Source organism: Phyllostomus discolor, chromosome 1 (genome assembly GCF_004126475.2).
Source record: "Phyllostomus discolor isolate MPI-MPIP mPhyDis1 chromosome 1, mPhyDis1.pri.v3, whole genome shotgun sequence".
Taxonomy (NCBI): domain Eukaryota; kingdom Metazoa; phylum Chordata; class Mammalia; order Chiroptera; family Phyllostomidae; genus Phyllostomus; species Phyllostomus discolor.
In genome coordinates, this window is record NC_040903.2 from 1,942,800 (window position 1) to 1,967,121 (window position 24,322).

At 66.8% G+C, this 24,322-nt stretch overlaps 1 protein-coding gene across 2 annotated transcripts; it reads left to right on the top strand.

Moving 5' to 3' along the window:
• On the top strand, positions 1-23,656 carry ACOX3 (acyl-CoA oxidase 3, pristanoyl). 2 transcript variants are annotated; one of them, XM_028503822.2, is made up of 18 exons: positions 1-149; positions 1,214-1,371; positions 1,719-1,952; positions 2,930-3,004; positions 3,469-3,558; positions 4,108-4,251; positions 4,736-4,824; positions 7,731-7,827; positions 9,432-9,614; positions 10,167-10,289; positions 11,581-11,701; positions 13,633-13,755; positions 14,186-14,299; positions 17,531-17,646; positions 18,444-18,618; positions 18,972-19,039; positions 20,523-20,609; positions 22,972-23,656. In XM_028503822.2, the coding sequence occupies exons 2-18, from the start codon at positions 1,228-1,230 to the stop codon at positions 23,086-23,088; spliced, it is 2,100 nt and encodes a 699-aa protein (XP_028359623.1). In that variant the 5' UTR covers positions 1-149; positions 1,214-1,227; the 3' UTR covers positions 23,089-23,656. The 2 variants fall into 2 exon arrangements, with proteins under 2 accessions (XP_028359623.1, XP_035874260.1); XM_036018367.1 differs by having other exon boundaries at positions 19-162; positions 22,972-23,572.
• The last annotated feature ends 666 nt before the right edge of the window (positions 23,657-24,322 follow it).

Genomic DNA, 24,322 nt, shown 5'->3' on the forward strand with positions numbered 1-24,322 from the left:
GAGGCGAGGCGGGGCGGGGTGGGGCGGAGCGGATGTCCGCAGCTGCGCGCGTTGGGCTCTCCCTAGCAGGGCTACGGAGCCCCAAGGACGTTTATTGAGCGTCTGCTGTGTGCGCCGAGCGGTGCTGACCCGGCGAACAGAAGTGACTGGTGAGATCCGAAGGTCCAGCCCGTGTCCGCCCGGGGGCAAGGGGGCGAGGGGAAGACGGCACGTGCAAAGGCCCGGGGCACCCCAGGGGTCCTGCGCACACCCTGCCATCGAGGAACTGCGGGGTGCACAGGAGGCAAGGGCCGGCGATCCGAGGGTAAAGCCCGCGGGACTTCTTGAGGAACTCGGACATAGTCCCCGGAGGTCACGGGACAGCTGTTCAGTGGAGCGAGAAAGATCTGATCTGAGTTTTAGAGTTCTCTCTTCCACTGCGGAGAGGACAGTTGACCGCAGGCGACTGTGGGCACAATGATCACACGGAAGCCGCAGTTCCGTGCTGGGACTGTTGCATGGCACGGGGCCATAGGGGACTTATTGGTCACTTAGGATCTTGGGACTTGGGGCGATGTGCCTGATGACAGCTGTATAATCTGGGGTGGCTGGCCTCATTCTGACAGGTTGCCACACCACGGACACATCCACTTGCCTGCGCGGATTGCGCAATAGTCGGAGGTTTTTGTGCAAGATTTAATGGGGGCGGAGAGGAAGGAGAGGTTCCGTAGGCATTAAAGAGGGGAGCGGGGCTCTAGGATGTGAGGGAGAAAGGATTTCCAGAGTGACATCTGGGTTTACAGCTCCAGCGCCCTTGGGCCACTGGCAGGGTGGACCCAGGCCTGCAGGGCAGGCTGGATCAGCGGGCCGAGGCGAGTTCCGAGGTTGAGGACCTCCAGGACGCGAGAGTGGCGGGCGGAAGTGCCAAATAAGTGCGCAGTTCTGGGAGCCCTCCGCGCGCACGGAGACCACAACCGGCCAGTTTACCTTGGCGCTGCCCTTGGCTTTCATCCGTGGGTCTCCCCGTCACCTTTGCTCTGAAATGAAAACAAGGAGCTCTCCCCTCCCCCTCTGGTCTGGGGAAAATGAATGTTAGCTCCAAGTGTGGTCATTCTCTCTCGCCGTTCCTCTCGAGTTAGTTTTTCTGTTGTAACACAGGGCGCTTACCCAGGTGCTGGTGGACGGTGTGAACAGAATGACTGGAGCACCCACTCAGGCCGTGTACTTTGCACAGGTTGACGTCAAACGATGGCACCCATCCCGGAAAGGAGCGAGGACGCTCTGCTCCCGGATTTCCCCAGGGGGCCCCTGCAGGCGTACCGCGCACGCGCGTCCTTCAGCTGGAAGGAGCTGGCGCTGTTCTTGGAAGGCGAGGACATTCTGCGCCTTAAGGTGAGGCCGTGCTGGCCCACAGAGTGGTCTGGTAGGTGTCCCAGTTCACTGGCAAAGATGGGGCTTTTGTCAGTGAACTGGGCCTCAGGTCCGCCTCTGTAGGGTGCGGCTGTTCCTGGGCGAGGTGCAGGCTGGGCCCCTCTTTGCACCCCAGGATGGTGGAGCCTCAGAGAATTGTCCAGGTGCCCAGCCTGTTGGAGCTTCCTAAGCTTCAGCCGGGAAGGACTGTCATCTCCGTCCCAGTGTTTCTGGGCTGGACTGTGTGCGCCACGCAGCCTCGAGAAAACGTGGGTAAGTAAGAGCGTGGTGGTGAGATTCTGCTGTTCTCCCGTTTCCTGCATTTCCAGAAAACCATCTTCTCGGCCTTGGAGAACGACCCCCTCTTCGCCCATCCCAGGGGACACGATCTCTCCTTGGAGCAGCACCGCGAGCTGACCTTCCGGCGCTGCAAGCGGCTCTTCGAGTACGACTTCCTGTCCCCCAGCGACCTGCTGCAGAGCCCGCTCAAACTCCTGGCACTGGTGAACTGCCTGGGCATGTACGACTGGTCCCTGGCCACCAAGGTCGCCCTGCACTCGTTTGTGAGTAGGGGTCAGGGGAGGAAAGCCCAGCCTGCCCTGCCTGGGTCAGGGCTGCCACCGCCACAGGAACTCCTGCGCAGAAGATGCTCGCAGCCTGTGGGATTCAGACGCTTGCCGCTGTGGCCTTGGGGTTGTTCGTGTCTACTTGCTTTTAACATTGTCTGGGGATGTGTGTGTTTGGGGAAATGCTTGTTTAAAGAGTTTTCTGATAATAACGTAGGAGCCCTGGTTGGTGTGACTCAGTGGACTGAGCATCCGCTGTGAACCGAAAAGGCCTCAGGTTCGATTCCCAGTCAGGGCACATGCCTGGGTTGCTAGGCAGGTCTCCAGTGGGGGACACATGAGGGGCAACCACACACTGATGTTTCTCTCCCTTTCTTTCTCCCTCCCTTCCCCTCTCTCTAAAAATAAATAATATCTTTAAAAAATAAGAATAATGTAGGAGACAAGCGGAGATTATAATGTGTGGGTAGATCTTGGGGTTTTTAGTGAGAAGTCCAGTTTTTTCACCTATATATGCAAATCAGCACACACTGGCCCTTGAGAAAACACGGTGCTGCGGAAGCCAATGCCCTGTAAGGGGAGGAGCTTTGGGACTCTTGCTTTATCCCGCCCACCCCCCAAAAAACCCTGAAAACAAAAAACCTTGGCAAAGCACGTGGTCCACCCCGTTGCCTGACGGAAAGTGGGCCCCCGGCACCACCACCGGCTCCGCCCCTGTCCCGTGTTCCTCACAGAGCCTCGAGATGGACCGGGCGGTTCTGTTGGATTTGCCTTGGGAGGGGACCCAGGCCCCCCCAGCCCCAGCAGTCTTGTGTGTCCGTCGCCAGCCCCTTGGGGCTGTACTCAGCTGTCTGGCCCAGTTTGGCGGTGCGGGGCAGCAAGGGAGCAGGGGTATTATTGGGCCGTCACTCGTGACGTCACAGCGCGGCAGCTCTGCTAACTCCCCCATTTACGGGATGACATCACATTTTCAGGTCTTCGTGTCAGCGATTTACAGCTCCGGTTTGGAAAGACATTTCAGATACATCCCAAAGGTCTTCAGCATGGAGGTGCGTTTCGGTGGGCGGCAGGCTGTGCGCTTGCCGGCTCTCTCTGTCCCCCTGGGGTCCCTGGGAAGGGCAGCTGCGGGTGGGGGGCCGGGGTCTCACCGTGTGGAACGGCGTCCGCACGCTGCTCCCAGGTCGTTCACGCCACGCTCGACAGACGGGGGCTGCCGAGCCCCGCGCTGACTGAATGCGGCGTCTCCTTATCAAGGCAAAAGCTCCTGTTTCCCTCTGCTGTCCAGGGGCTGCTCTGGCCCCGGGCCACCCAGCGGGGCCGCGGGCAGCGTGGCGCCCGGCACAGCTCGGGGGACGCTGCGAGACTGCTAGTCGCTTAGATAGGAAACGGGGGTTTGGGGCTTCTGCCGTGGTTCAGGGCGCTTGGACCTCAAAGGCGAGGCGGGGGCAGGGCCCTTCCAGGTCCGTGGGAAGGAGCCTCTGCTGCCCAACTCCGTGTTCACTTCCCACGCTAGATCTTCGGGTGCCTGGCCCTCACGGAACTCAGCCACGGGAGTAACACCAAGGCCATCCGCACGACCGCTCACTATGACCCCGCCACCGAGGTAGGCGCCCCCGTCCCCGCACTGCCTGGGCTTCGAGCCCAGGAACCACGTGCGGTCGCCAGTGAAAAGGTCATCAGACCCGAGACCCGTCTGCACACACGTGAGCTTGCACAGTGCACGTGAGATCCGTGGTGCCAACAGGGGCGAGGCTGCTCCTGCCCCGCCCGGAAACTGCGAGGACTGGCGGTCAGCGAGGGGTCCCGCGGGCGGGAGGCGGGTGGGCGGAACAGCACTAGCAAAGGTGGTCGGGAAGGTCTCACCAAGAACGTACATGACTGGGGGCTCAGCCCCCCGCCCCCGAGGTTTTGCGTATATTGCTACCTTGTTGGACACACTGGGCACCGTCTCCACAGGAAGGCTCCTGTTCCAGCCCCACGGCCCAGGGACCTGCTCCGTGTGCGGCCGGGCGGCGGTGCCTTCGGGAGGGTGAACCCTCGGCGGTCCCCGCCCTCAGCGGAAGGGTCCGAGCCGAGAGCGCGCCAGAGGAACAGGAGGCTTCCGTGTTTGTGCGCGCGCGCGCGAGCTGACCGGCACTCTCTCTCCGCGCAGGAGTTCGTCCTCCATTCCCCAGACTTTGAAGCCGCCAAGTTCTGGGTCGGCAACATGGGCAAGACCGCAACCCACGCGGTGGTGTTCGCGCAGCTGTACACGCCGGGGGGCCAGTGCCACGGCCTGTACCCCTTTGTCGTGCAGGTGGGCTGCTGGCCCCGGGACGGTGTCTGGAAACACAGCCATTCCCTGGGGGGCGGGGGGGATTTCAGGGTCTAGTGAGTAGATGGGGATGCAGGTCAACACCCCACAGCGCCCGGGGCAGCCCCCCCCCCCCCCCCGGGAAAGGGCGGTCCCCCCAGGTACTGGGTGCCACTGCTGGGCGGCCTGGGCCTGGGCCTGGGGTCCTTGGGCACAGGGAGGACTCTCCATCCGCATGGCCACATGGGCATCATCTCAGACACTCAGCACAGGTCTGGACCGCCCAGCCAGGTCCGGGGCTACTCCCGGTGCTCTGACATGGAGTCTGGCTGGGGGGCTGCGAAGGAGCCCGCTCCTGGGTCACAAACACGAAGGTTACTGCCCAAGGGGGCGGTGGCACTTGGGGCCGATGGCCCTCGGGGTTTGAACAAACCCGTCTGGAGCGCCGTGTGCTCAGCGCAGTCACCGTGTGCTGTGCTCTGTGCAGATCCGGGACCCGAAGACCCTCCTCCCCATGCCCGGGGTGATGGTGGGCGACATAGGGAGGAAGCTCGGGCAGAACGGCCTGGACAACGGGTAAGCACCCCCCTCCTCGGTCTCTCTCTGTCCTCGGGCTGCGGGCTCAGCTTCGTCCCGGGCCCAAGGCCTCTCAGCCCCTCACACCTGTGACCTCACGGGGGTGCTGTCCCCACGCCTTCCTGTGCTCCTGTGGGGCTGGAGAGACGTGGCGGGGACACAGCCCTCCCCTCCACACCCGAGAGCCATGGCATGAAGGGCCGTGTCCTGCATCCCCGCCCGACGCCGGGAGGCATGGAGGACCCGAGTGTGAACACACGAGTTTGTCCTCGAGCCCAGGCAGGCAGCTGCGGCCTGGCGGGGCCTCAGCCCAGGGCCTGCCTCACCCTGTCCCCGAACCCACCATGAGGTCCCCGTCAGCAACCTCTTGGAGCTGCAGCATCCAGCAGGCGCACACACGGATGGCGGGAGCGGGGCGGTATAGGCTCCGGGGTCAGGGAGGGTGAGAGGCCCGGCAGGTGACACAGGTGTGGCAGGGCCTGTCCTGGGGGCCTTGACACCTTCCTGAGCTGATGTTGGCGCCCAGGATGAACTCTGGGAGCAGAAGAATCTGGGTTCACGTCCTGGGCCTGTCTCCTCCTCGGTGACGTGGGCATGACGACAGTCCCCGCACCACACCCTGGGCGGTCCTGCCTGCATGTGCCAACATTCCTGGCTGGCTGCTGCGGGCCCGCTTTCTCCACGGGTGTGTGCCCACGGTGCACCGTCCCCCAGGAAGCCTGGCCGAGGGGCCTGCCCCTCTGTTCCCAGGAGCTGGTCTGTGACTGGGGGCGGGCACGGAGCGAAGCCGGGGTGTCCCTCGGCCAAGGGTCTTGCCTGTGCGTGTTGAGAGGGCTCGCTCACCTGCTGGTTGGTGGCCGGGCGGAGGGTGCAGGAAGCCTGCTGTCAGTAGCCCGGCCTCACTGCTTGTCCCAACCGCGGTTTATATTTTGAGTATAAAGCAGGGGGCAGGCCAGCTCTGGAGAGAGAAGCCGGACCAGGTGGTCCCCATGGGTGACGAGCACGGAGGAACCTCCTTTCCCCTGTCCTTCCCCTGGGGTGGGGGTGCTGGGCACAGGGGGTGTGTCTCAGGTCTCTGCTTGGCCCCCCAGGCTGTGCCAAGAGGGCCGGGAGCCCTTGACATCACGGAGTCAGTGTCAGGAGGAAATGGCCGAAGCTGCTGCCCATGAGAGAGCAGGCACAGACGCTCCTGACCGGGGCTCACTCGGCGTCCGTGCCGCTCCGGCCGGCCCGTGCGAAGAGCCTGTTGGTTAACGGGGGAGGCTGGTCGGCCGGGGGCTCCCTTAGACCACCGCTTTGTGGAGGGGCCTGGCACGGCCAGGCCGGTGGCCCTTAGCCCTCAGCTGTCAGCCAGGTGGTGGCGCAGCTTGGTGTGACCGAGGAGATGGCTCTGGTCGTGGGCCAGAGGCGTGGGGGGACCTGCAGGAGGTGGGGGTGGCTGTGCCGCCTCGTCCTGGACTTGGAAAAGCAGCGTCCTTCCCTGGCGCCGCGCCTTCCAGCGTGGGGCTCAGAAAACTCGTGTGCCGGGACCCCCGTTGTTGGGGGTCTGCATGTACAAGCGAGGCCTGGGCAGCGGTGGCCGCGGGCTGCGCCAGTGGCGCTGTCCCCTGCAGCTGTGCAGGAGTTGTCTCCGTTCACCGGGAAGCCCCGCCCTCGGCCCCGCCCACAGACATGTATTCCTAGAGGCCGAAGACCGTCTCTTAGGAGGTGGGGCCCCACACCTGAGACTGGCCCTGCCGGGGGGTCACACAGTACTCCCCCCCCCTGGGGGGGGGGGCTTTGAGGGCAGGTCCACCAAACCACAGTGACACCTTGCCTGTGGAGCCGCTCTGTGTCAGGCTGGTGAGACTGGGAGTGGCTGGGCCAGGTCCCCAGCCTTTGAAGGCTCAGTGACTGGTCCTGGGTCCCCAGCGCACTCCCTCCTCCCTCGTCCCCTCAGCGCCATGCCCAGCAGAGGGCGCTCCAGCCGCGAGGATAGGAAACCGGGGGGGGGGGGGGGGGGGCGGTGGCTGCCGGCCCTCGGCTCCTGCTCAGCCCTCGGCGTTAGAGTTCAGTGGGGTTCTCCCTCTCTCTCCTGTCTGAGGTCAGTTATCCTGAAAACATACGTTAGCTTTTGTCATTTCACGACTTCCGAGGGTGTGGGCTGGCTGTAGAAACCAGAGACAGACATGAGTTTTGTGGACACACTTCGGCCAGTGGCTCTAAAAATGAAAGAAAGACGCTCTCAAGCGAGACTCTGGTCCGTGAACCTGCAGCTGCCGGACACTCGTGCCCGGGGCTCCGAGGGGAGGTGGGGCCTCGGCCTGGGGACTCCCTGCGGAAAGTGGCCCGAGGGTGTCCCCGAGGGGCTGGGTGCGCTTGCTCCCGGGAGGGGGGCGTGTCAGTGCCTGGGAGTGGGGCCGCCACCCCGGAGCTCCAGGCTCACACACACACACACACACACACACACACAGAGGAGTCCCCGTACCCCCGGGCCCGCCCGTGCTGGCTGCCTCAGGGACAGAGTTCGTCCAGTGTGCAAACAGGAAAGTGTGAAACTGCCTCCCGAACGCTCACACGAGCACTTTTGCACGTATAACACTTAGGCGCACTCAGCCTCAGGAGCTCGCTCAGTGGCCCCGGGACCGGGCCGCACACGCCAGCGCCCCAGTGCCCTGGCCCGCCCGGAGCAGTGCCGCTGTTCTGCCTCAGACAGGGTCCCGCCACGCACTCCCCGCCGGCTTTTTATACCTGCTGTTGCGGACAAAAAAGTGTGTTGAACTCTCCCGTCTCCCGGTGTTCTCCCTCCGGTCTCCTCTGTCCTGGGGGACTCTGTCACCTTGCCCGCTGTCCCTCACCGCCTTTGACTGGGTGTCAGGGAGCCGGGCCGGGCGCCGTCTGACTCGAGGCCCCGCGCGTCCCCGCAGGTTCGCCATGTTCCACAAGGTCAGGGTCCCTCGCCAGAACCTCCTGAACCGCACCGGGGACATCACTCCCGAGGGCGCCTACGTCACGCGCTTTAAGGTAAGGTGTCTCCAGGTGGGGAAGCCCCCACCCCCCGGGCCCGCAGACTGGCCGCTGGAGCCAGGCTGGCTGGTGGCAGGCCTCCCGAGGTCGGGGTGCCGCTGCCAGCGCCGGGGCAGTGGGTACACGGGTCAGCCACGCTCCCAGGGTCCCCGGCGTGGTCCCCAGCGTGCCCACAGACGCTTGCTGCCAGCTGCCCACTGGCCCTTGGGGTTAGTTAGGGAGCCTCCCTGCCAGAGTGCTGCGCCCCACGGAGTCCCCCAAAGGTGAAAGGTTGCTTGGTCCACAGATGAGGGTGACGGAGCAGTCTCCAGTGCCCCCGCTGAGCGCATGGAGTGGCAGACACACAGCGGTGTGACCTCGGGCCCTCCCCAGACCCCGGGCAGATAGTGGGTCACGAGCGCCCACCCCCCTAAGACCCCACCCAGCCTGCAGGCCTCGAGCCGGGCGTGGATGCGGCGGGGTGCACGCCTAGAGATGAGGAGAGAGATGGCAGTGTGACAGGGCATCTGAAAAGCAGAGACAGCCAGCTGGAGACAGACCAATCCCACGTGCACGGGAAAGTAAACCATCAATCGATGGGGAAAATGGAGCGGGGGATGCATCGGCGGGCGGGAAAGCCGGAGGGCACAGGAAGAAATGGAGGAGAGAAAGTTTGGGGAACCAGGGACCGTAAATGTCTGAACTCGGGAAAAGAGGGCCACCGGCTGAAGGGACCAATGGAGGGGAGCAGTTGGGGTGCGCACCCCAGATGTAGGCACTTCCGAGAGTCCTGAAACCCCCTGGGGGGGGGAGAGGGAGGGTCTGACGCCAGTGGGTGAGACCCCGCAGTGGCGCATGAAGGACACTGAGTTTCGACGCGAATTTTCAAATCCAACTGGACCGACCCCTGCACGAGAGAACTCAAATGTTCTCCAGCTTGCCGAGGTCTTGAAGGTTGCCACACAAACACCACGGGCGCCCTGGTTTGGGAGGAAAGGCCCAATACTAAGGAAATGAGCACAGGGGAGGGTGGGGGACTGGATTAGCGGGGAGGGTCCGGGCGAGGCGGGGCCACAGCCACTGAGGGGCACGCTGCCAGTGCTCCCGGCCCGTGGGCAAGGATTAAAACTGGGCAGTGATCTGTTTCAGAAGAACAGACAGGACACCGGTGAACATCACACCCCTGAAAACGGTGCCCCTTAGGGAGAGGGATCCAGGGGACCGGGGTCAAAGGGAGACGTTTTTTCAAACGCACGGTCAGCTCCAGCAGCGGGCTGTCTGCCTGGGGCGCCCCCACCTGTGCGTCTGGTCTCAAGCAGGTTGACACCCGTGGCTGGGCCCCTGGTAGGCAGCTTGTGGGCTCCGTCTGCCTGGGGGCCCCCTTCCCTGTGGAGCTGAGTGTCCCCCCGTGCTGCACGCCATCTCACGACGGTTCCCTCGCGGCACCTGTACCCCTGCGGCCAGGCCCTGCTGCACCTGGAGGCCTGTGTCGGGGGCCCCTGGACGCAGGGCCTGTGCGGAGAGGGTGGACACGCTCCCTGGTCTTCGGGCCTCTCTCCCGGAGGTGGCTGCGGTGGTCGCGGTGGAGGTCCGACCCACGCTCCTCCCTGCTTTCCCCGCAGGACGACAGGCAGCGCTTCGGGGCGTCCCTGGGCAGCCTGTCCACCGGCCGGGTCTGCATCGTGGGCATGTCCGTCACCAACCTGAAGCTGGCCGTGTGCATAGCCCTTCGCTTTTCGGCCACCCGGCGGCAGTTCGGACCCACCGACGGGGAGGAGATCCCGGTCCTGGAGTACCAGCTGCAGGTGGGGCCCCCCAGCGGGATTCCATTTTCTTCCCAACGCAACGCAGGCCCGCTCCTCCCCCCGCCCCCCCCCCCCCCCGCAGCGGCCGTCTGGCCCCCGGAAGCGAGCGAACCTGCTCAGTGCTCTCCGGGACCCTCGGCCTCCCGTTTCCCCGTTTTCCCCTTCTAAGCTCAGGAAGCACCAGGCATCCCCAGGCGGCACCCCCGGGCAGCCGGTTTTCCTAGGTCCCAGGTGGGCTGGTGCTCACCGCGCCGGTCTTCCCCTGGGGGAAGCGGCGGCGAGAGCCGGGCGTGCGGGCTGCCCGCAGCGTGCCTTTGAGTGGGGGTGGCGGGGGTGGGAGAGGGACTGGCCAAGTGTCAGGGACGCCCAGGGAGGACCTCGTACGCTAAGTGGGGCAGTGGGCGGTGGTGTCCGGTCGCACCTGACCCGGGGCCGCGCCCTGCGCCCCCTCCCAGTGCCGAGGCCTACATGAAGCGGGTGGGCACTGGGGCACCCGCACCCCCACCCCGCGAGCCCGGCGGGGTGTTCATGCGGGCGCCCTGTGCACTTCAGCAATGGCGCCTGCTGCCGTACCTGGCGGCCGCCTACGCCCTGGACCACTTCTCCAAGTCGCTTTTCCTGGACCTCGTGCAGCTGCAGCAAGGCCTCCTGGGGGACGACCGCAGCGCCAGGCAGGTGAGGGCGCCCCCTTGGTCTCCGCGTGTTTGCGGCGATTTAAACCAAACGCGGCGGAGGCTTCGGCGCGTGCCGTTCGCGTGTCCGCCCCTGGAGCGGCGTCTGCGTGCGCGGCGCGTGCGCACATGTCCGTTCCTCGAGGGGCGCCGGCGCCGCTCCCGCTGGGCGGAGTGCAGCGGCTGTGGGCCGCGGAGAGCACGACGGTTTTGCAGCCCCGTGACCAGCCCCGCAGCAGATTTCAGGGCCCTGGCCCTCCCGTAAACAGCCCCGCCGGGTCCGAATCCAGCTGCCAGGCCTGGCGCTGGCAGCCCGGGGCCCGGGCCAGACACGAGTGTGCTCGCCCACCCAGGTCGGCCTCCCCAGTTCCGGCGCAGGCGTTATGAAGTGACTTCCCGTGGCCACCCCACTGCCTCCCGCGCAGGTGTAAACAGTGAACCACAAACGGCGCATGCGCAGACGGAGGAGGAATGCCGCGGGTGGGGGTCTGTGCGACACCCTGAAAGACCTTGCGGGGATGCCCTCCCCAAACCTGCGGTGTCCCGGCCGTGATGGTGCCGCGTGGCCAGCAGGGGGCGCGGCTGGGCCGAGCCCGGGTCTGCAGGGGCACCCCCCTCCCCCTCCCTCGGAAGGCAGGGGTTAAGCGTGTTTTTCCCTCAGCATGAGTCACCCCCGCTCCTGCCAGCTGACACGGGAACTGTTAATAACGTTATAAAGTGTGATCACGCTTTATCCCTTCTGAAACTGGTTTAACCCGGCTCCGCGGGACCTCGGCGTTGCCTGTGTCTGAGGCGGAAAACACTCACTGAGCAGGCCTGTGTGCCTCTGTTTGTCCGAAGTGTTTTTATTATCACACACCCCGTAGAAGCAGAGGGTCTGTATGGGACGCGGAAGGCCCAGGGCCCCCGGCTGGGGCGCCCCGGCAGAGCCGACAGAGGGCCACCGCCTGGGCCCTATCAGGCCCAGCCCCCTCCCCCTCCTCCGGCAAGCAGGGTCTCTGCGTGGCGTCGGACCCCAGCTCTCCACCGGCGCATCTCCGCGTCCTGTCCCCACGTCACGTCTGTGCACACCCTGTAAATGAGTCACCAAGCCCCCGCAGGTGGCTTCTGCCATCCGCCTTCTCCCCCGGGACCCGTCTGCGGGGCAGAGCGTGGACCCTGCCTTCTCCTGGAGCGGCCGGGTGGGCGGGGTCAGACTGCAGGGCACGGGTGCCTTGGCCACGGTGGAGCACCCGACCTCTCCCGCTGCGCCCGGGGCCTCCTTCCACCCTTCTCCTTGGACTTGCCCTCCCCAGGCGGAGCTCGGACGCGAAATCCACGCCTTGGCGTCGGCCGGGAAGCCCCTGGCCTCGTGGACCGCCCAGCGGGGGATTCAGGAATGCCGGGAGGCCTGCGGGGGACACGGCTACCTGGCCGGTAGGTTCTGGAGGCGTGTGGGACGGTTTCCTATCCTGACCCTGCCACTCAACCCCAGACCACGGGTCAGCAAATTGTGGCTGGCGGGCACACCAGCTGCCCCCGGTTTGCATGGGCAAAGTTTCACTGGGGATGCAGCCACGCCCGCTTGCTCTCGCATTTCCTGTGCCGTGTTCACACTGCGTCTGGGGCCTCAGTGGTCTCCGCCCGGCCCTTTCCACAACACGTCTGCCGCCCCCTGCTGGCCAGGCCCCCCCTTCCCATGCCTGGTGCCCCTGGAAACGTGGGGGTCGGGACAGTGCAGGGCGTGGAGGGTCCGGGGGAGCCATTGAAAGCCAGGGCGGAAGGAGTGCAGCTCTTCACTTGGACTGTAGCTTCCTGGTTACTGACTTGGCCGTGAACTGGCACCAAGTTTTGTTTTGATACATTAGTAGGAAAAAGAGCTCCAGTTTTAGAGGTTTTGGCTGTGTTTGGGCGGCTGGCTCTGCTGCCTGCTGGCCACGTGGCAGCGGGCAGGCCCCTGGTCCCCGCCGAGCCTCGGTGGCCTTGTCTGTGCACTGGGGGTGTGACCGCGGCCCACACGGGGCTCCGGCGGTGAGGAAGGGAGTGGATGCGTGGGGAGGTCGGAGCCCAGTGCTAGGCACGTGGGACGTGCTCCGTCACCTCTGTCTGCTAGTGTTGTCTGAGTTACTGTGGTCACTCCTAGGCTTCCGGGGTCCCGACCTTCAGTAGTCGATAGGTAAAACGGCAGTTACTCTCAGAAGGCCCTGTGCACGCGCCAAACCCCAGAGCTGGTGAACCCTCCCCGCCAGTGTGTGTCTGCCCCCAGGAGCATGGCAGGCTCTTGCCGAGTTCAAGCGTCTTGAGTGGTGGCCTGTGGACAGTCTCGTCCTTCAGGGAGGGTCCGTCCGGCCACTTTTCGAGCAGGGTGGCCGGCAGGGCGGCCCACGGCTCCCCCAGGCTCCACCCCTCCCATCACCCGGTGACGTGTGGGTGACCGCTGCCCCGAGCTGTGTCCCCCACCGAGGGCTGTCTGCCATCTGTTCGCTGTCGGAGCTCCGGAGACGCTAGCAATGGTCCGCATTGAGGAGGCAGCATCCCACTGCCCTGCAAACAGCAGGACCCTGCCCAGTGTCCTCACACGTACAGTGTGCAACCTCGGGCCCACTCCAGGCGGCACCCCCACAGGGAAGAGCACCAGGCCCTTCCCTGGGCTTGGCGTCGGCCGTGTGTTGTCATTCCCCGTGCCTCCCGCTCGGTGGTCTAACTCTGGCAGGACTCGGGGGGCCAGGAAGTCCGCCAGGGGGTCGCAGCGTGTGAGCCTGAGGCGCTCCAGTGCCCCTCCCCTGCCAGCCCCTCCCTCCCAGCCTCCCCCCTCCCACCAGAGCACCCCGGAAGGCCCACCTTATAAACGCACACAGGAACTGCATTACTCAACTGGCAAGAGAGACGGCCAGAGAAAAGTGAGAGTTTTCTCCAGATGGTTGGCCTCTCCCGTGTGGAAGGAAGGGCTGGCTCAGTGACAGGGGGAGGCAGCCGGCTCCCCTGAGCACCTGTCCCCGATGCCCACACGGCAGGTGGGTTCTGCCCGGGGACCTCGCCGGGACGGGGTGGTGCTGAGACGGCGCACCTCTGAGCACTCCCTGCTGACCAGCTGCATGGCGTGTGTCCCAGGGACACACCTGCCACCACGTCCCTGCCGACACCCTCCCTGGGGGGTCCCGGGAGAGCCTCGTGGTGAGGGCCCCCCGCTCGGCAGGAGGGCAGGCGGGAGGCAGAGCAGGAGAGCGGGCAGGCGGGAGGCAGAGCAGGAGAGCGCAGGGAAGCGCTCCATCTCCCACCGCGCCGGGCCCGGGGCTCACGTTTGCAGGTAGTGACGGTCGTTCTCACGTGCGCACCTGAAGTGACGGAACCCTGCGTCTTCGTTGCAGTGAACCGTCTGGGTGACCTCAGAGACGACAACGACCCGAACTGCACGTACGAGGGGGACAACAACGTGCTGCTGCAGCAGACCAGCAACTACCTGCTGGGCCTGCTGGGACTCGGGGGCCCAGGTGAGCGCCCCCTGCCGGGCCTGCTGGGACTCGGGGGCCCAGGTGAGCGCCACCTGCTGGGCCTGCCGGGACACGGGGTCCCAGGTGAGCGCCACCTGCTGGGACTCGAGGGCCCAGGTGAGAGCCACCTGCTCGGTCTGCTGGTGCCAGGACCCAGGCGAGACTCCACGGGACTCGCGGCAGCCCCTGAGCTCACGGGGGGCATGGGTTCTCGGGCCCCCAGGGTTAGCCCACCTCTCAAGATGGACGCTGCTCGTGGGCGGGAGGTGTTACTACACGGTGACGGGCTGACTTCCGCAGTCACTGCTGCAGGAGCGGGAGCGGGAGGGCCAGGGCCCCATCCCCCGCCCTGCCCGCCCCTCCGCTGCCCTGCACACGCTCAGAGCTCGGGGTCCCCTGGCTCTCCCCGGAGTGACTGGCGTGCTCCTAGGTGGCGCTCGCTTCGAGAGCCCGCTGAAGAGCGTGAACTTTCTGGAAGCCTACCCCGCCATCCTCCGCCAGAGGTTCGAGGTCGCCGGCCTGCAGGACTGCCTGGACTCCGCAGGTAACCGTGCCCCCTCTGCACTCGTCCGGCGTCCCCCTGGCTCGGGGGCAGCCACACACAAGCACGTCACGGGCCCGGTCAGAGAAGCAGGGGGTCTGCGAGGCTGCGGCCCCGCGTGGGCTGGGCCGGCCGGGACGGGCTCCTGAGGAGGGGGCCTTGCGGCCAAGGTCGTGGTGGGAAGGACCGGCAAGCAGTGGGGGACCCGAGGGACAGGCGTCCTTCCCGGGTTGGGGACGGCGGGTGGTTCTGGGCAGAGGGCGGCCGGCTGGTGAGGGTCGCTGCTGTCCGCTGCGGCAGCGACTCGGGTTAAAGCGCCGCGGCGGAGAGAAGGCGGCAGGCCGGGCGCGAGAGCCGGAGCGTTCTGCTGCCCGACACCGCCACCGGTTGTGACCGAGACACGAACAGGGCCGCTCACCCCTGACCCTGCCGCCCCACGCGCACACGGGCCGGCTCCGCGGACGGGTCTCAGGAGGGGCGCCAGGCGGCGTCATCCGCTTTTCCTCCTCGCGCCCTAATTTTTGCGAGATCCAACAAAGTGAAAACATTTTCTGGAAGGGGAAAAAAATGCAGCTAAAGTTGACTTGGCGAGAGTGGCCTGCCTCCTCCTTGGAGCGTGGAGAAGGGAGCGCAGCCGTGGCCAGCATTGCCCCGCCCCCCCTCCCCCGCCCTCCCCGGTCCCCGGGGCACTGGGTCATCCAGCCCCACGTCCCCGGGCTGGCCCTCGCCTCAGCCAGGTCTTAGGAACAATTGCATAAGAGGTTTACAACCCTGGAGTCAGAAGGACCGGAGCCGTGGACGGACTGTTCCAGTGCTGAGCGAAGCCCGTGTGTGGGGGGGGGGTGGGGGGGCAGCCGGAGAGTTCCCTGCAGGGCGAGAACCCCTTCTCTGGAGGGGGCGGGGCTCCGTCCAGGTCCCGATCTGTGCACTCGCCTGTGCGCAGAGGAGGGGCTGGCCCTGCAGCCCCAGAGGGCCAGAGGAGCGCCTCTGGACAGCAGGACCACAGGGTGGCGCCTGGCGTGTGGGCCCGGACGGGGAAGCAGGTGGCACCCGGGACCTGTGTGTCCACCAAGGAGCCAGGGCCAGGTGTCCCGGCCGCGCTGTTGGAGGCTCCCCTGGTCGGGGCCCCGCTTCAGGAGGTGTGCTCAGGGCAAGCCTGACTCAGGAGGTCCACCAGGAAACTGCAGCACGGGGAGCAGGTGGGGATGGCAGGGGCCAAGGGGCCAGGGTGGACGGCGTGGCTAGGAGTGGCCCAAGAGTGGTGCCCCCTGGTGGTGACACTGGGAATTGTGGTGTTGCACAATGAGTTGAGTGCCCCATGGGCACCTTCAGAAGCCCCCGGACCAGGGCTGGGTGGGAGCTGCAGGCCCCCAGGCCAGTGGAGTGGGGTGGGGAGTATGCGTGGGAGGAAGAAGCCACCCATGGGTGGTGCCGGCATGGCGAGGAGCAGTTGAGGGGTGCAGAGCAGACATGGGGGGCCCCTGAGGCAGCCATTTGCATCGGTGCCAGGAAGGTCCCGAGCCGCAAGGACCCGAGGGCAAGAGCCTCGCTGTGGGCTGGGCCAGCCCCCACCCGGTTCCTCAGCGGCGGCTCCTCACGCCCAAAGGCCTGCAGGGGTTCTCCTGCTGGCCCAGCTCGCCAGGCCCCTCCCTTCCGTGGGGACACATCGAAGCGACGGGACGTGCTGGACGTGCTCCTGAAAACCAGCGGCTGACAGTGGAGTTTCAGGGAAAAAGTCCCGTCCCAGCAGCCTGGGGCCAAGTGGCCTGACATTCGAGGCACGGAGCAAACTCCAAACAGGGCGCCGACCTCGGGCACCAGGGGCACGGCTGGCAGGTCCACAGCCGGGTGGTGCGGCGTCCCCTCGGGCCTGGTTATGGTGCTGGTGCGGTGGCTTCTGACCTTGGCGGTGGCGAGGCCCTTGGCATGGCTGCCGGGTCAGTAGCCGTGGAAACGGGGCCGTGGCAGGTGGCAGTCCCCGCCACGGGGACGGCTCGGAGTGGCAGAGCCTGCGAGACCCTGGAGCGGGCGTGCGTCCCTGAGGCCCTGTCGTGCAGCACAGGTGTCCGGCGTCCACTGTGCAGGCCGCGCCGGAGGCTCCGGAGTGTGCGCTGGGCCCCGGGTGTGCGTGTCCTGAGCGGCCGGGACCCAGCCCCACAGGCTGGGTGCGGAAACCGAGTCCACAGTCGAGGTGGGGGCCGGCTGCACCCCTCGGGTCACGCACTGGGGCCCTTCGGGAGGGCCCCAGTCTCTTCTGGAGGCTCCTGGTGTCCCCTGGCCAGGGCTGCATCCACCCGGTCTCTCCTCCGTCATCTCTGCCTGTGTTTCCTGTCACCTGTGGAAGGGCTCTTTCCCGGGGTCCAGGGCCCACCCCAGTCTGGGGGGGCCCCCTCTCAGGAGTCTCCCCTTAAGTGCAGAGACTCAGAGCCTGTGGCCCATCAGAGCCCCCCACCCCTGCCTGCCCTGCAGTGCCTGGGCCTCCCTGTTCGGGGCCTCATGGGAAGGGGCAGTGGCAGTGTGGGCGGGCAGGTGGTCCGAGGGCCCCCAGGCCCTGGAATATGCCTGGTCTGCGGGCGGCGCCATGAGGATCGTCCGACCTGGCTGAGACGGGGCAGGGAGCAGGACCCTCGGGGGATCCCGCCCCGACCCCGCCCGTCTCCCCACCCGCTGGTCTCTCCCAGCCCGGTCCCTCCCCCGGGTCTTCCTCCAGCTGTCCCTGCCAGTCCACACCCAGTCATGCTGTGTCCCCGTTTGCTCCCTCAAGGGCTGGTTTGGGGAACCCCTGTGGGTGACGCCCCCTGCCGGGAAGGTCTCCCGATGTCCGTGCCAGTCCCCGGGGAGGCTGAGAGGACTCGGCCCGTGGGCACCAGCCAGAGCGCAGCCGTCCCAAGGGAGGTGGTCACACAGATGTGGTGTCATGACCCCGCGGCCTCTGGTTGCCAGAACAGTTGCGGGATGGGGGGCGGCCTCTTGGCAGAGCCAGGAGACACCCTCACCGGTGCCCAGCCCCCACTCGGTGGGGCCCTGGTGCAGCCCTGCCCCGTGCCTGCCTCAGTTTCCCTGTCTGTAAAGTGGACCCGTCTCACACACGCGTCTACACACACGCCGTGCTCGCAATGCCATCTGTCCCAGCACGTGCCCCGGTACTCGGCGCCCGTGGGCACCTTGTCGCTGCTCCGGTCCTCAGCACCCATGGGCGCTCCGCCGTCAGGGTCTCCTCTGCTCCCCCCGCAGTCCCCCTGGCGGCGTACGAGTGGCTGGTGTGTTACCTGCTCCGAGAGAGCCGCGAGAAACTGAACCAGGAGAGGAAGTCCGGGAGCAGCGACTTTGAAGCCAGGAACAACTCCCAGGTGTGTCCGTCTTTCAGAAGTTGCCGTGCGTGTTGTTTGCCCCTAATCCCTGCGCCGCCGGGTTCCCACCAAGGTGGCCCCAGCCTTCCCTGCCCTGTGACCTCGGGCCCCTGCCTGACCCCTGTGCCTTGGCCGGCGGCGTCCCCGCCGGGTGTGGAAGAGGTTACTGGCACCGTGTTCAAAGTGCCCGGCGGGGCCCCCGCCCATCGGCCTGAGCTGGGGTTCCTGTGGGTGGGCCCTTGGCTGCAGGGACCTTAGACACCTCCAGCGGTGGGGGTCCCACCCCGCTTGGCCTGTGACGCCAGGGTCGGGTCCTCTGTGACCTGTGCGCCCCACGTGTCTGCAGTGGTGGTGCCGTCCTCTCTCCTTGGTGTCGCGTAGTGAGGCTCTGCCATCTCCTCCCGGACCCCCCTCCTGGCCCCTCCTCCCACTCAGTGAGGGGCAGCCTGGCCCTGGGTGGCCGCAGAGCTGGTGATGTCTGCAGCGACCTGCTGGGCACACCTGCCTTGGGTGGGTCCTGTGGGCTCATTACTTCCCTTCCCCAGGCTGGAGGCCTTTGGGGGCAGGGGTTCACGAGTGGGGGGAGCTGGCACTGGGACTCGTGTGGAGGGTGGGGACCTGGCAGGGGGCAGGCGTCCCCCCACTTTAGGCGAGGGTGGGGCCCTTGCTGTGGGTGCACGCCTCCTCCAAACACCAGTTCCGAGGGGGCCGCTGTGGAGTGACGGTGTGGCTGGCACGTCCGGGAGTCCCCAGCAGCCGCTCACTGGCGGGGCGGTGGCCCCATCGTGTGCCCCCAGGTCTACTGCTGCCGGTCCCTGGCCCTGGCGTTCCTGGAGCTCACCGTGCTGCGCAGGTTCCACGAGCACACGCACCAGCCCGGCGTGCCGCCCCCGCTGCGGGCCCCGCTCCGGCGCCTCAGCGCCCTCTACGGCCTGTGGTCCCTGGGCCAGCACACGGCCCTGCTCTACCGAGGTGAGGCCCCCGCCGCGGGCACCTGCCACCCCCGCCCGGCCCCAGAGGCTCGCTCCCCTCACACCCACCCGGATGCCCGACACCCCCATGCCTCCTCTGGCAGGAGCCCAGCCCGCCGGCCTCCCCTGGGCCCGTCTGCCTTGGGCCAAACGGACCACCCGCCTCCTGCGGCCCCAGCTCCCACCTGTGGCCGCCTCCTTAGCGCTCAGCAGAGCCGCGCGTGCCCGCCGTGGGGTCGCCGCTCAGCTGGGCGCGGGCCGCTGATTTGAGGAGCCGCTTCGGGGTGATGGGTACTCGCGGGAGGGTTTGGACTTGGGGGACAGCCCCTGGGGTGACAGACACCGTGTTTGCAGGCGGCTACTGTTCCGGGGAGCGAGCCGGCAAGCTGATGGAGAGCGCGGTCCTGGAGCTGTGTGCGCAGGTGGGCTGCCCTCCCCCGCAGTGACGTCAGCGCTGCCCCCGCGCATGCGCCGTCAGCACTGCCGACGAGGCCCGCGGAGACGCCCCGGGGCCAGGGACCTCAGGACCAGGGCGGCCCTGGGGACGCCGCAGAGTCGCCCCAGCGTCCGCGCCCGTCCGGCTCCCGGGCCGTTCACGACTCACGGCCCCTCCCACCTCCGCGCATTCGAAGTCGCTCCGCCCCCAGCGTAGCCTCATTCCACGGGTCTTCAGTTTTAACTTACTGTTCTCACCTCGGCACCCAGAGAACCCCAGCGGCCCCGACCCCCCAGCAGCGTCCTGGTGGCGCTCTGTGCAGCAGCACGGTCCTCAGGGACGGGAGTGCTCTGGGCCGCGCGGGCCACCGGCGGCTACCGACGGGGGGCCCTGGCGGCGGCCGCGTGGCCAGGAGGCCGAGGAGTGTGATCTTTCACTTTAATGAGTCTAAAACAAGCGAGCTCCCTGTGCAGTGGCCAGAGTGGGCTGCGCAGCCGGGGGAGCCGAGTCCTGGCCACGCCAGTCCGGGTGGGGCCCTGCGTCTCAGGTCCCCCGTCAGCACTCCCCGGGGGTGGCCAGCTCGGGGACCCCTTGGCCGGTGTAAGCACCAGTGCCACCTCCCCACTCTTGGTGGGGGGGCTGCTTGAGCAGCCCCCTCGCCTTCCCCTGGTCATGCCAGTGACAGCAGCAGCTTCCCCTGGGGTTCTGAGTCACACGGCGGCTGCCCCCCCTTCCCCCCGCCCCAGCATGCTGTGCCTGCCCCGGCTGAGGCCAGCGTGTGGTCGCCGGTACAGGGACACAGCCCAGCCCCTGGCCGGTGCAGGTTCATCCCAGTGGCTGACTGGCGGGGGGGTGGGCAGTGGATGTGCCCTGCCCTGTTCGTTGTGCCTTTTGTTGCTCCGTGCTGACCGCCTGCTCTCACTGAAGTCGCCCCTGTGCCAGCGATCCGCTCAGCCTGGCCGTGGCATGTCACGGGTATTGTAAGAAAAAAAAAACTGATTTTGCATTTCAAGGAAACGCTCGGGAGTCTGCACAGGGTCCACACGGAAGACTCACCCGCGCAGCGGTCGGGTGGGGGAGGGTAACGCGCGGCCGCGGGCCGGAGCACGACCTCCGTGACTCTCTGGGCTCGCTGTCCTGCTCGGGGAACAGCCCCCACGGATGAGTCAGCCCCAGGCCCGGGCCAGCCGACGCGCCGCTGCGGGGCGTCACGTCACCTGCAGCCCCCACCTTGCGGACAAAAGCAAAGTGTTGGGAGGCTTAAGTGGGTGGCAACATGGTGAAACCACCCAGGGGCGCGCCGAGGGCCCTGGAGCCAGGCCGGCGAGGGGACACTGCCCTGGGCATAGGGCCGCGGGCCAGGGCCCCTGTCGCCAGCAGGTCGAGCGGCGAGCTCCAGGGCTCGGCAGCTGTGCGGGGGCCGCGGAGACGCGGGGCGTTGCTCAGCGTGTGGCCTCGTTCCCTGACAGCTGAAGGACGACGCGGTGGCCCTGGTGGACGTGCTCGCCCCTCCCGACTTCATCCTGGACTCCCCAATCGGCAGAGCCGACGGCGAGGTAAGGGCCCCCCGCCACCCCTCCTCCACCATTGCCCAGCGGGGCCGCCTGGGGCTGGGTGGTTACCACCGGGCCTGCGGGGTGGCCCACAGGGAAGTCGCCCCCTTGGGCAGCAGTGGAGGGGGCGGCAGGAGATTTCGGGGCGGCCTCCGCCCCCAGAGCCTTCCTCTGAGAAGTGGGGGTGACACAGCTGTGGTGCAGACCCCGGGCCCATGGCCTGCCACTCCCCGCACACCCGCCCACGGCCCCTCCCGGCCTAGTCCTCCGGCCGCCTCACTGAGCTGGCCCCCGCCCCTTTGTCCCCCCGGGGGGGGGGGGCACTCACCCTGCGAGCCTGCACTCCCTGGTGGCCCCCATGTGGCTCCTCGACCCCTCCTCTCGCCCACCCCCAGAGCGGTTTCTTCCTAAGCAGATGGCACATCAGGCCAGTCCTGAGACTGAGCCCTCTGCCAGCGTCCCCTGGGCCTGAAATTGCCCCAGCCCGTGCACCGGCTCTCCGGGGTCACGGTGCGCCTCTGCCCGCCGGCCTCCAGGCCCCGCCCCCGCTGCCGCCTAGGACACCTCCATTCGCTTGGTTTTCGGTTCCAGGCAAGGGCCGCCTCTCCAAGGGGGTCTTCTCTGGCCTCTGGGGACGTGCCCCAGGCTCGCGCCCCCTCTGCCCTGCCGTGGGACCCTCGAGGTGCTTGTTGCTGAGCCCCCACGTCCTTACTGACTTTCTCTGCCACCCGGAGATGCCTGTGCCAGCAGGTCCGCTGGGCACCTCCCGGCACGGCACTGCCTGCGGGGGTCGTCCCCGTGTCCTAGTGGGGACACACCTGAGGCCTCGCAGCTGCCAGTGGTCGGGCAGGATCGACCGCCTCCACCCCTATCCGCAAGGCCACACCCTCTCTGTGTGGGGGTGACCGAGGGGCCGGCATCCTCCACCCGCCCCCAGGGGCTCTGAGCCGTCCTTGAACGGTCACTTCGTGCAGCTGTGACGGATGCACCCGGGGCGGGTGTCCTGAGCTCCACACGTCCCAGGCCACACTCGGGGAGTGCTGGGTGTCGCGTGGGGAGGACGGGGAGTCCCCATCGATTTGGTGCATATTCCGCACCAGTGTTGCTGTGTGGGGAGCCCAGCCACCAAGGGCAGAGCCGAGGTCCGGGTGGAGGTCTGTCCGGAGAGGAGGCCGGGGAACGCCCCCTGGCCCCCTGGGCCCCTGGTGTGGCCGGCCCTGTGGAGGAGGGGGCTGTGCTCAGCCCCAGGGAGAGGGGATGGCCTCGGGCCAGGGGGCTTGGCCGGCCACCAGGACCAGGTTGGAAGAGGCAGCAGTGACCTGTCCGGAAGGGCCTGGGAATGGTGTCTTCCGAGGGGCCCTGGGCCCACGGCGGTGTCTGCCTGGGAGGAGGGATCAGAGCAGCTGAGCGCGGGGGCCTGCGGCCTCCGAGCAGGGCCAGGTGGGTGGCGGAGGTCCCTCCCCACAGTGGGGGCCGTGCCCGACAGCACAGTCTGTACCGAGTGCCCCCTCCCCGTTTCAAGGACGGATGGTTTAACCAGGTGCTGCTGTGTGAGCTCATTTGAAACGAGCAAACCAGCTGTGGGAGGTGGTTGGGGGCCCTCGGTAACTGAAACGCAGCGCCCCCCACTGGAAACCGTGGCTCCGGGCTCCGGCATGTGGGGGAAGCCTGAGCCGGGGCCTCCCTGGGAGCCGAGAATGGCAGTGGGCTGCGGGGGGGGGGAACCTCCCTAAGCGTGCTCAGCAGGTGCGGGGAGACTGGGTCCTTCAAAGTAAAATGGGTTGGCACCAGCCAGACACTGAGCAGGCCCCTTCCCTGTCCCCCAGACGGTGGGGGCGCGTCTGCCCGCCCAGCCCGAGGTCCAGGCGCTGGCTGTGCCAGGAGCCAGGAGGACTCAGCCGCCAGCCTCCTGGGGCTCATGACCGGGCTGAGCTGACGGCGGCTCTGTGGGTCCTGGGGGCCGCGGCCGGGCCAGGCCGGGGGGGAGGGGCAGTGGGCCCTGGGGACCACCCAGCAAGGCCAGACCGATGGCTCGGCTGCGCCTCTGCCGTGCGAGCTGTGGGTGCCAGGGGACGGACCTCGCACCCCCAACCCTGTCACGGCCACACACAACTAGGACATGGCGTCTCCGCCGAAAAGGACACGTGGGGTGTTTTCCTGCTAAACACATTACGGTATTTTATCGCTGCATTTTCCCTGTTGTTGTCTGCTGGGGAAAAAAGGAAGGTTTATGTAGGTTGAATGTCAGTCATAAAAGTTTCATAAAAAGGGACAGGAGAGGATTCCCCACATTGTAACAAAAGCCTGCAGGGGCCCTGCCTGGGTGCCCGCTTGTTACCGGGGTGCATGTGCTTCTCTCCCGCAGCTCTGTAGGAACCTCTGGGCCGCCGTCCTGCAGGGGAGCAGCGTGCTGGAGCGGGCCTCGTGGTGGCCCGAGTTCGCCCGCAAGCCCATTGTGGGGGGTCTCAAGTCCCAGCTGTAGCCGTCCCGCCCACGTCCCGCCCACGTCCTGCGCAGTCCACAGTGAGGCGGATGAGGACGCGGACCTCAGATTCCGGTGCCGCAGATCCCCGCAGCCGCCAGGTTTCTTATCGGGAGCGCGCCTCTGCGCGTCACCGCACCGGCTGGTGGCCGGGCCCCCTTCGTCTCCCTGGGACGCGCAGCCCCGGGGTTCAAGGTGCCCTGCCGTGCGCACAGAACACCCGTGCAATGGCACCTTCCGGAGGGAGCGTCCGCGGTCGACAACCGGAACCTGGCACTTTCTGCTTCCACGCACGGACGTGGGACGTGACTCGGGGCTTCTGGCCGGCAGCCACCTGGCAGCCGCCGGGTGCCGAGCGAGCTCAGCCTCGCCAGCGCTGGTGCCGTGGTTGGTTCTTCACCCGTGCGACCTCCCCACGGGATCATCTCTCCCGGAACTTTCTGGATAGGCGCTGTGGACCGTCTGAATGGCATCATTGCAGAAATTGAAGGAAAAGAAATCATGTTTATTACTTTCTTGGATGGAACTGGAAGTTTCCATCAAGGAAATATTTCCAAATAAAAAAAAATTTATAATGATTTGAACGTCCTGTCCGTTTAACGCCCTGGCCCCCAGGGTGTGGGTGTGTGGCGTGAGTGGGTTTGTTCCCAAGGCTGGTTGGTCCAGGCTTGCTCCGTCCCGCCCCCTCCCGCCCCCTCCCGCCCCCACCCCCGCGCATGCGCTCAGCGTCCCTCCTCGCGCCGGTGCCCTTGGCCCCGCCCAAGTCTGCCGGGGGCTGCCGGACCAGCCAGGCCAGACTGAGGCGGCCGTGAGCGCCTGCCTTGCCCTCCTGTTTTCAAGGTCAGGGTGGCAGGCCGGGGGCGGGTTGTCACTCTCTGCTGGTCTGCGTTTCCCTTTGGCGCGGGGGTGTGTTCCTTGGCCTCGGACCCGCCCAGGGGCGCAGAGCGTTGTCCCCAGCAGCCCCAGTGTCCCCCGACCTCTGTCGCCCGCGGGCGGGTGTGCCGCAGCTGCCCACGGGGTGCGGAGCCGGTCTGGACACCTTCTTATTTTTCAAAATAGCCAGGAGAGCCTGCGAGCACCGGAGGAGTGTGGACGACACCCGGTTTCCAGCCCCGGGAGTTGCGCTCGACTTACGGAGCCTCCGTTTTCTTGCTTTGGAAAGGGGCGCGTGTGCCCCGCCCCTGAGCTGCGGGGAGCCTCGGAGGGGCCCCTTTTAATGAGCACGCGGTTCACG

What these genes read in the sequence shown, in the direction of transcription:
- ACOX3 (XM_028503822.2), top strand. Translation starts at nt 1,228, where the DNA reads ATGGCACCCATCCCGGAAAGGAGCGAGGACGCTCTGCTCCCGGATTTC. An exon ending in AGGTCGCCCTGCACTCGTTT is followed by an intron (nt 1,953 to 2,929) that starts GTGAGTAGGGGT and finishes TCACATTTTCAG; the next exon opens with GTCTTCGTGTCAGCGATTTA. An exon ending in CCTACGTCACGCGCTTTAAG is followed by an intron (nt 7,828 to 9,431) that starts GTAAGGTGTCTC and finishes CTTTCCCCGCAG; the next exon opens with GACGACAGGCAGCGCTTCGG.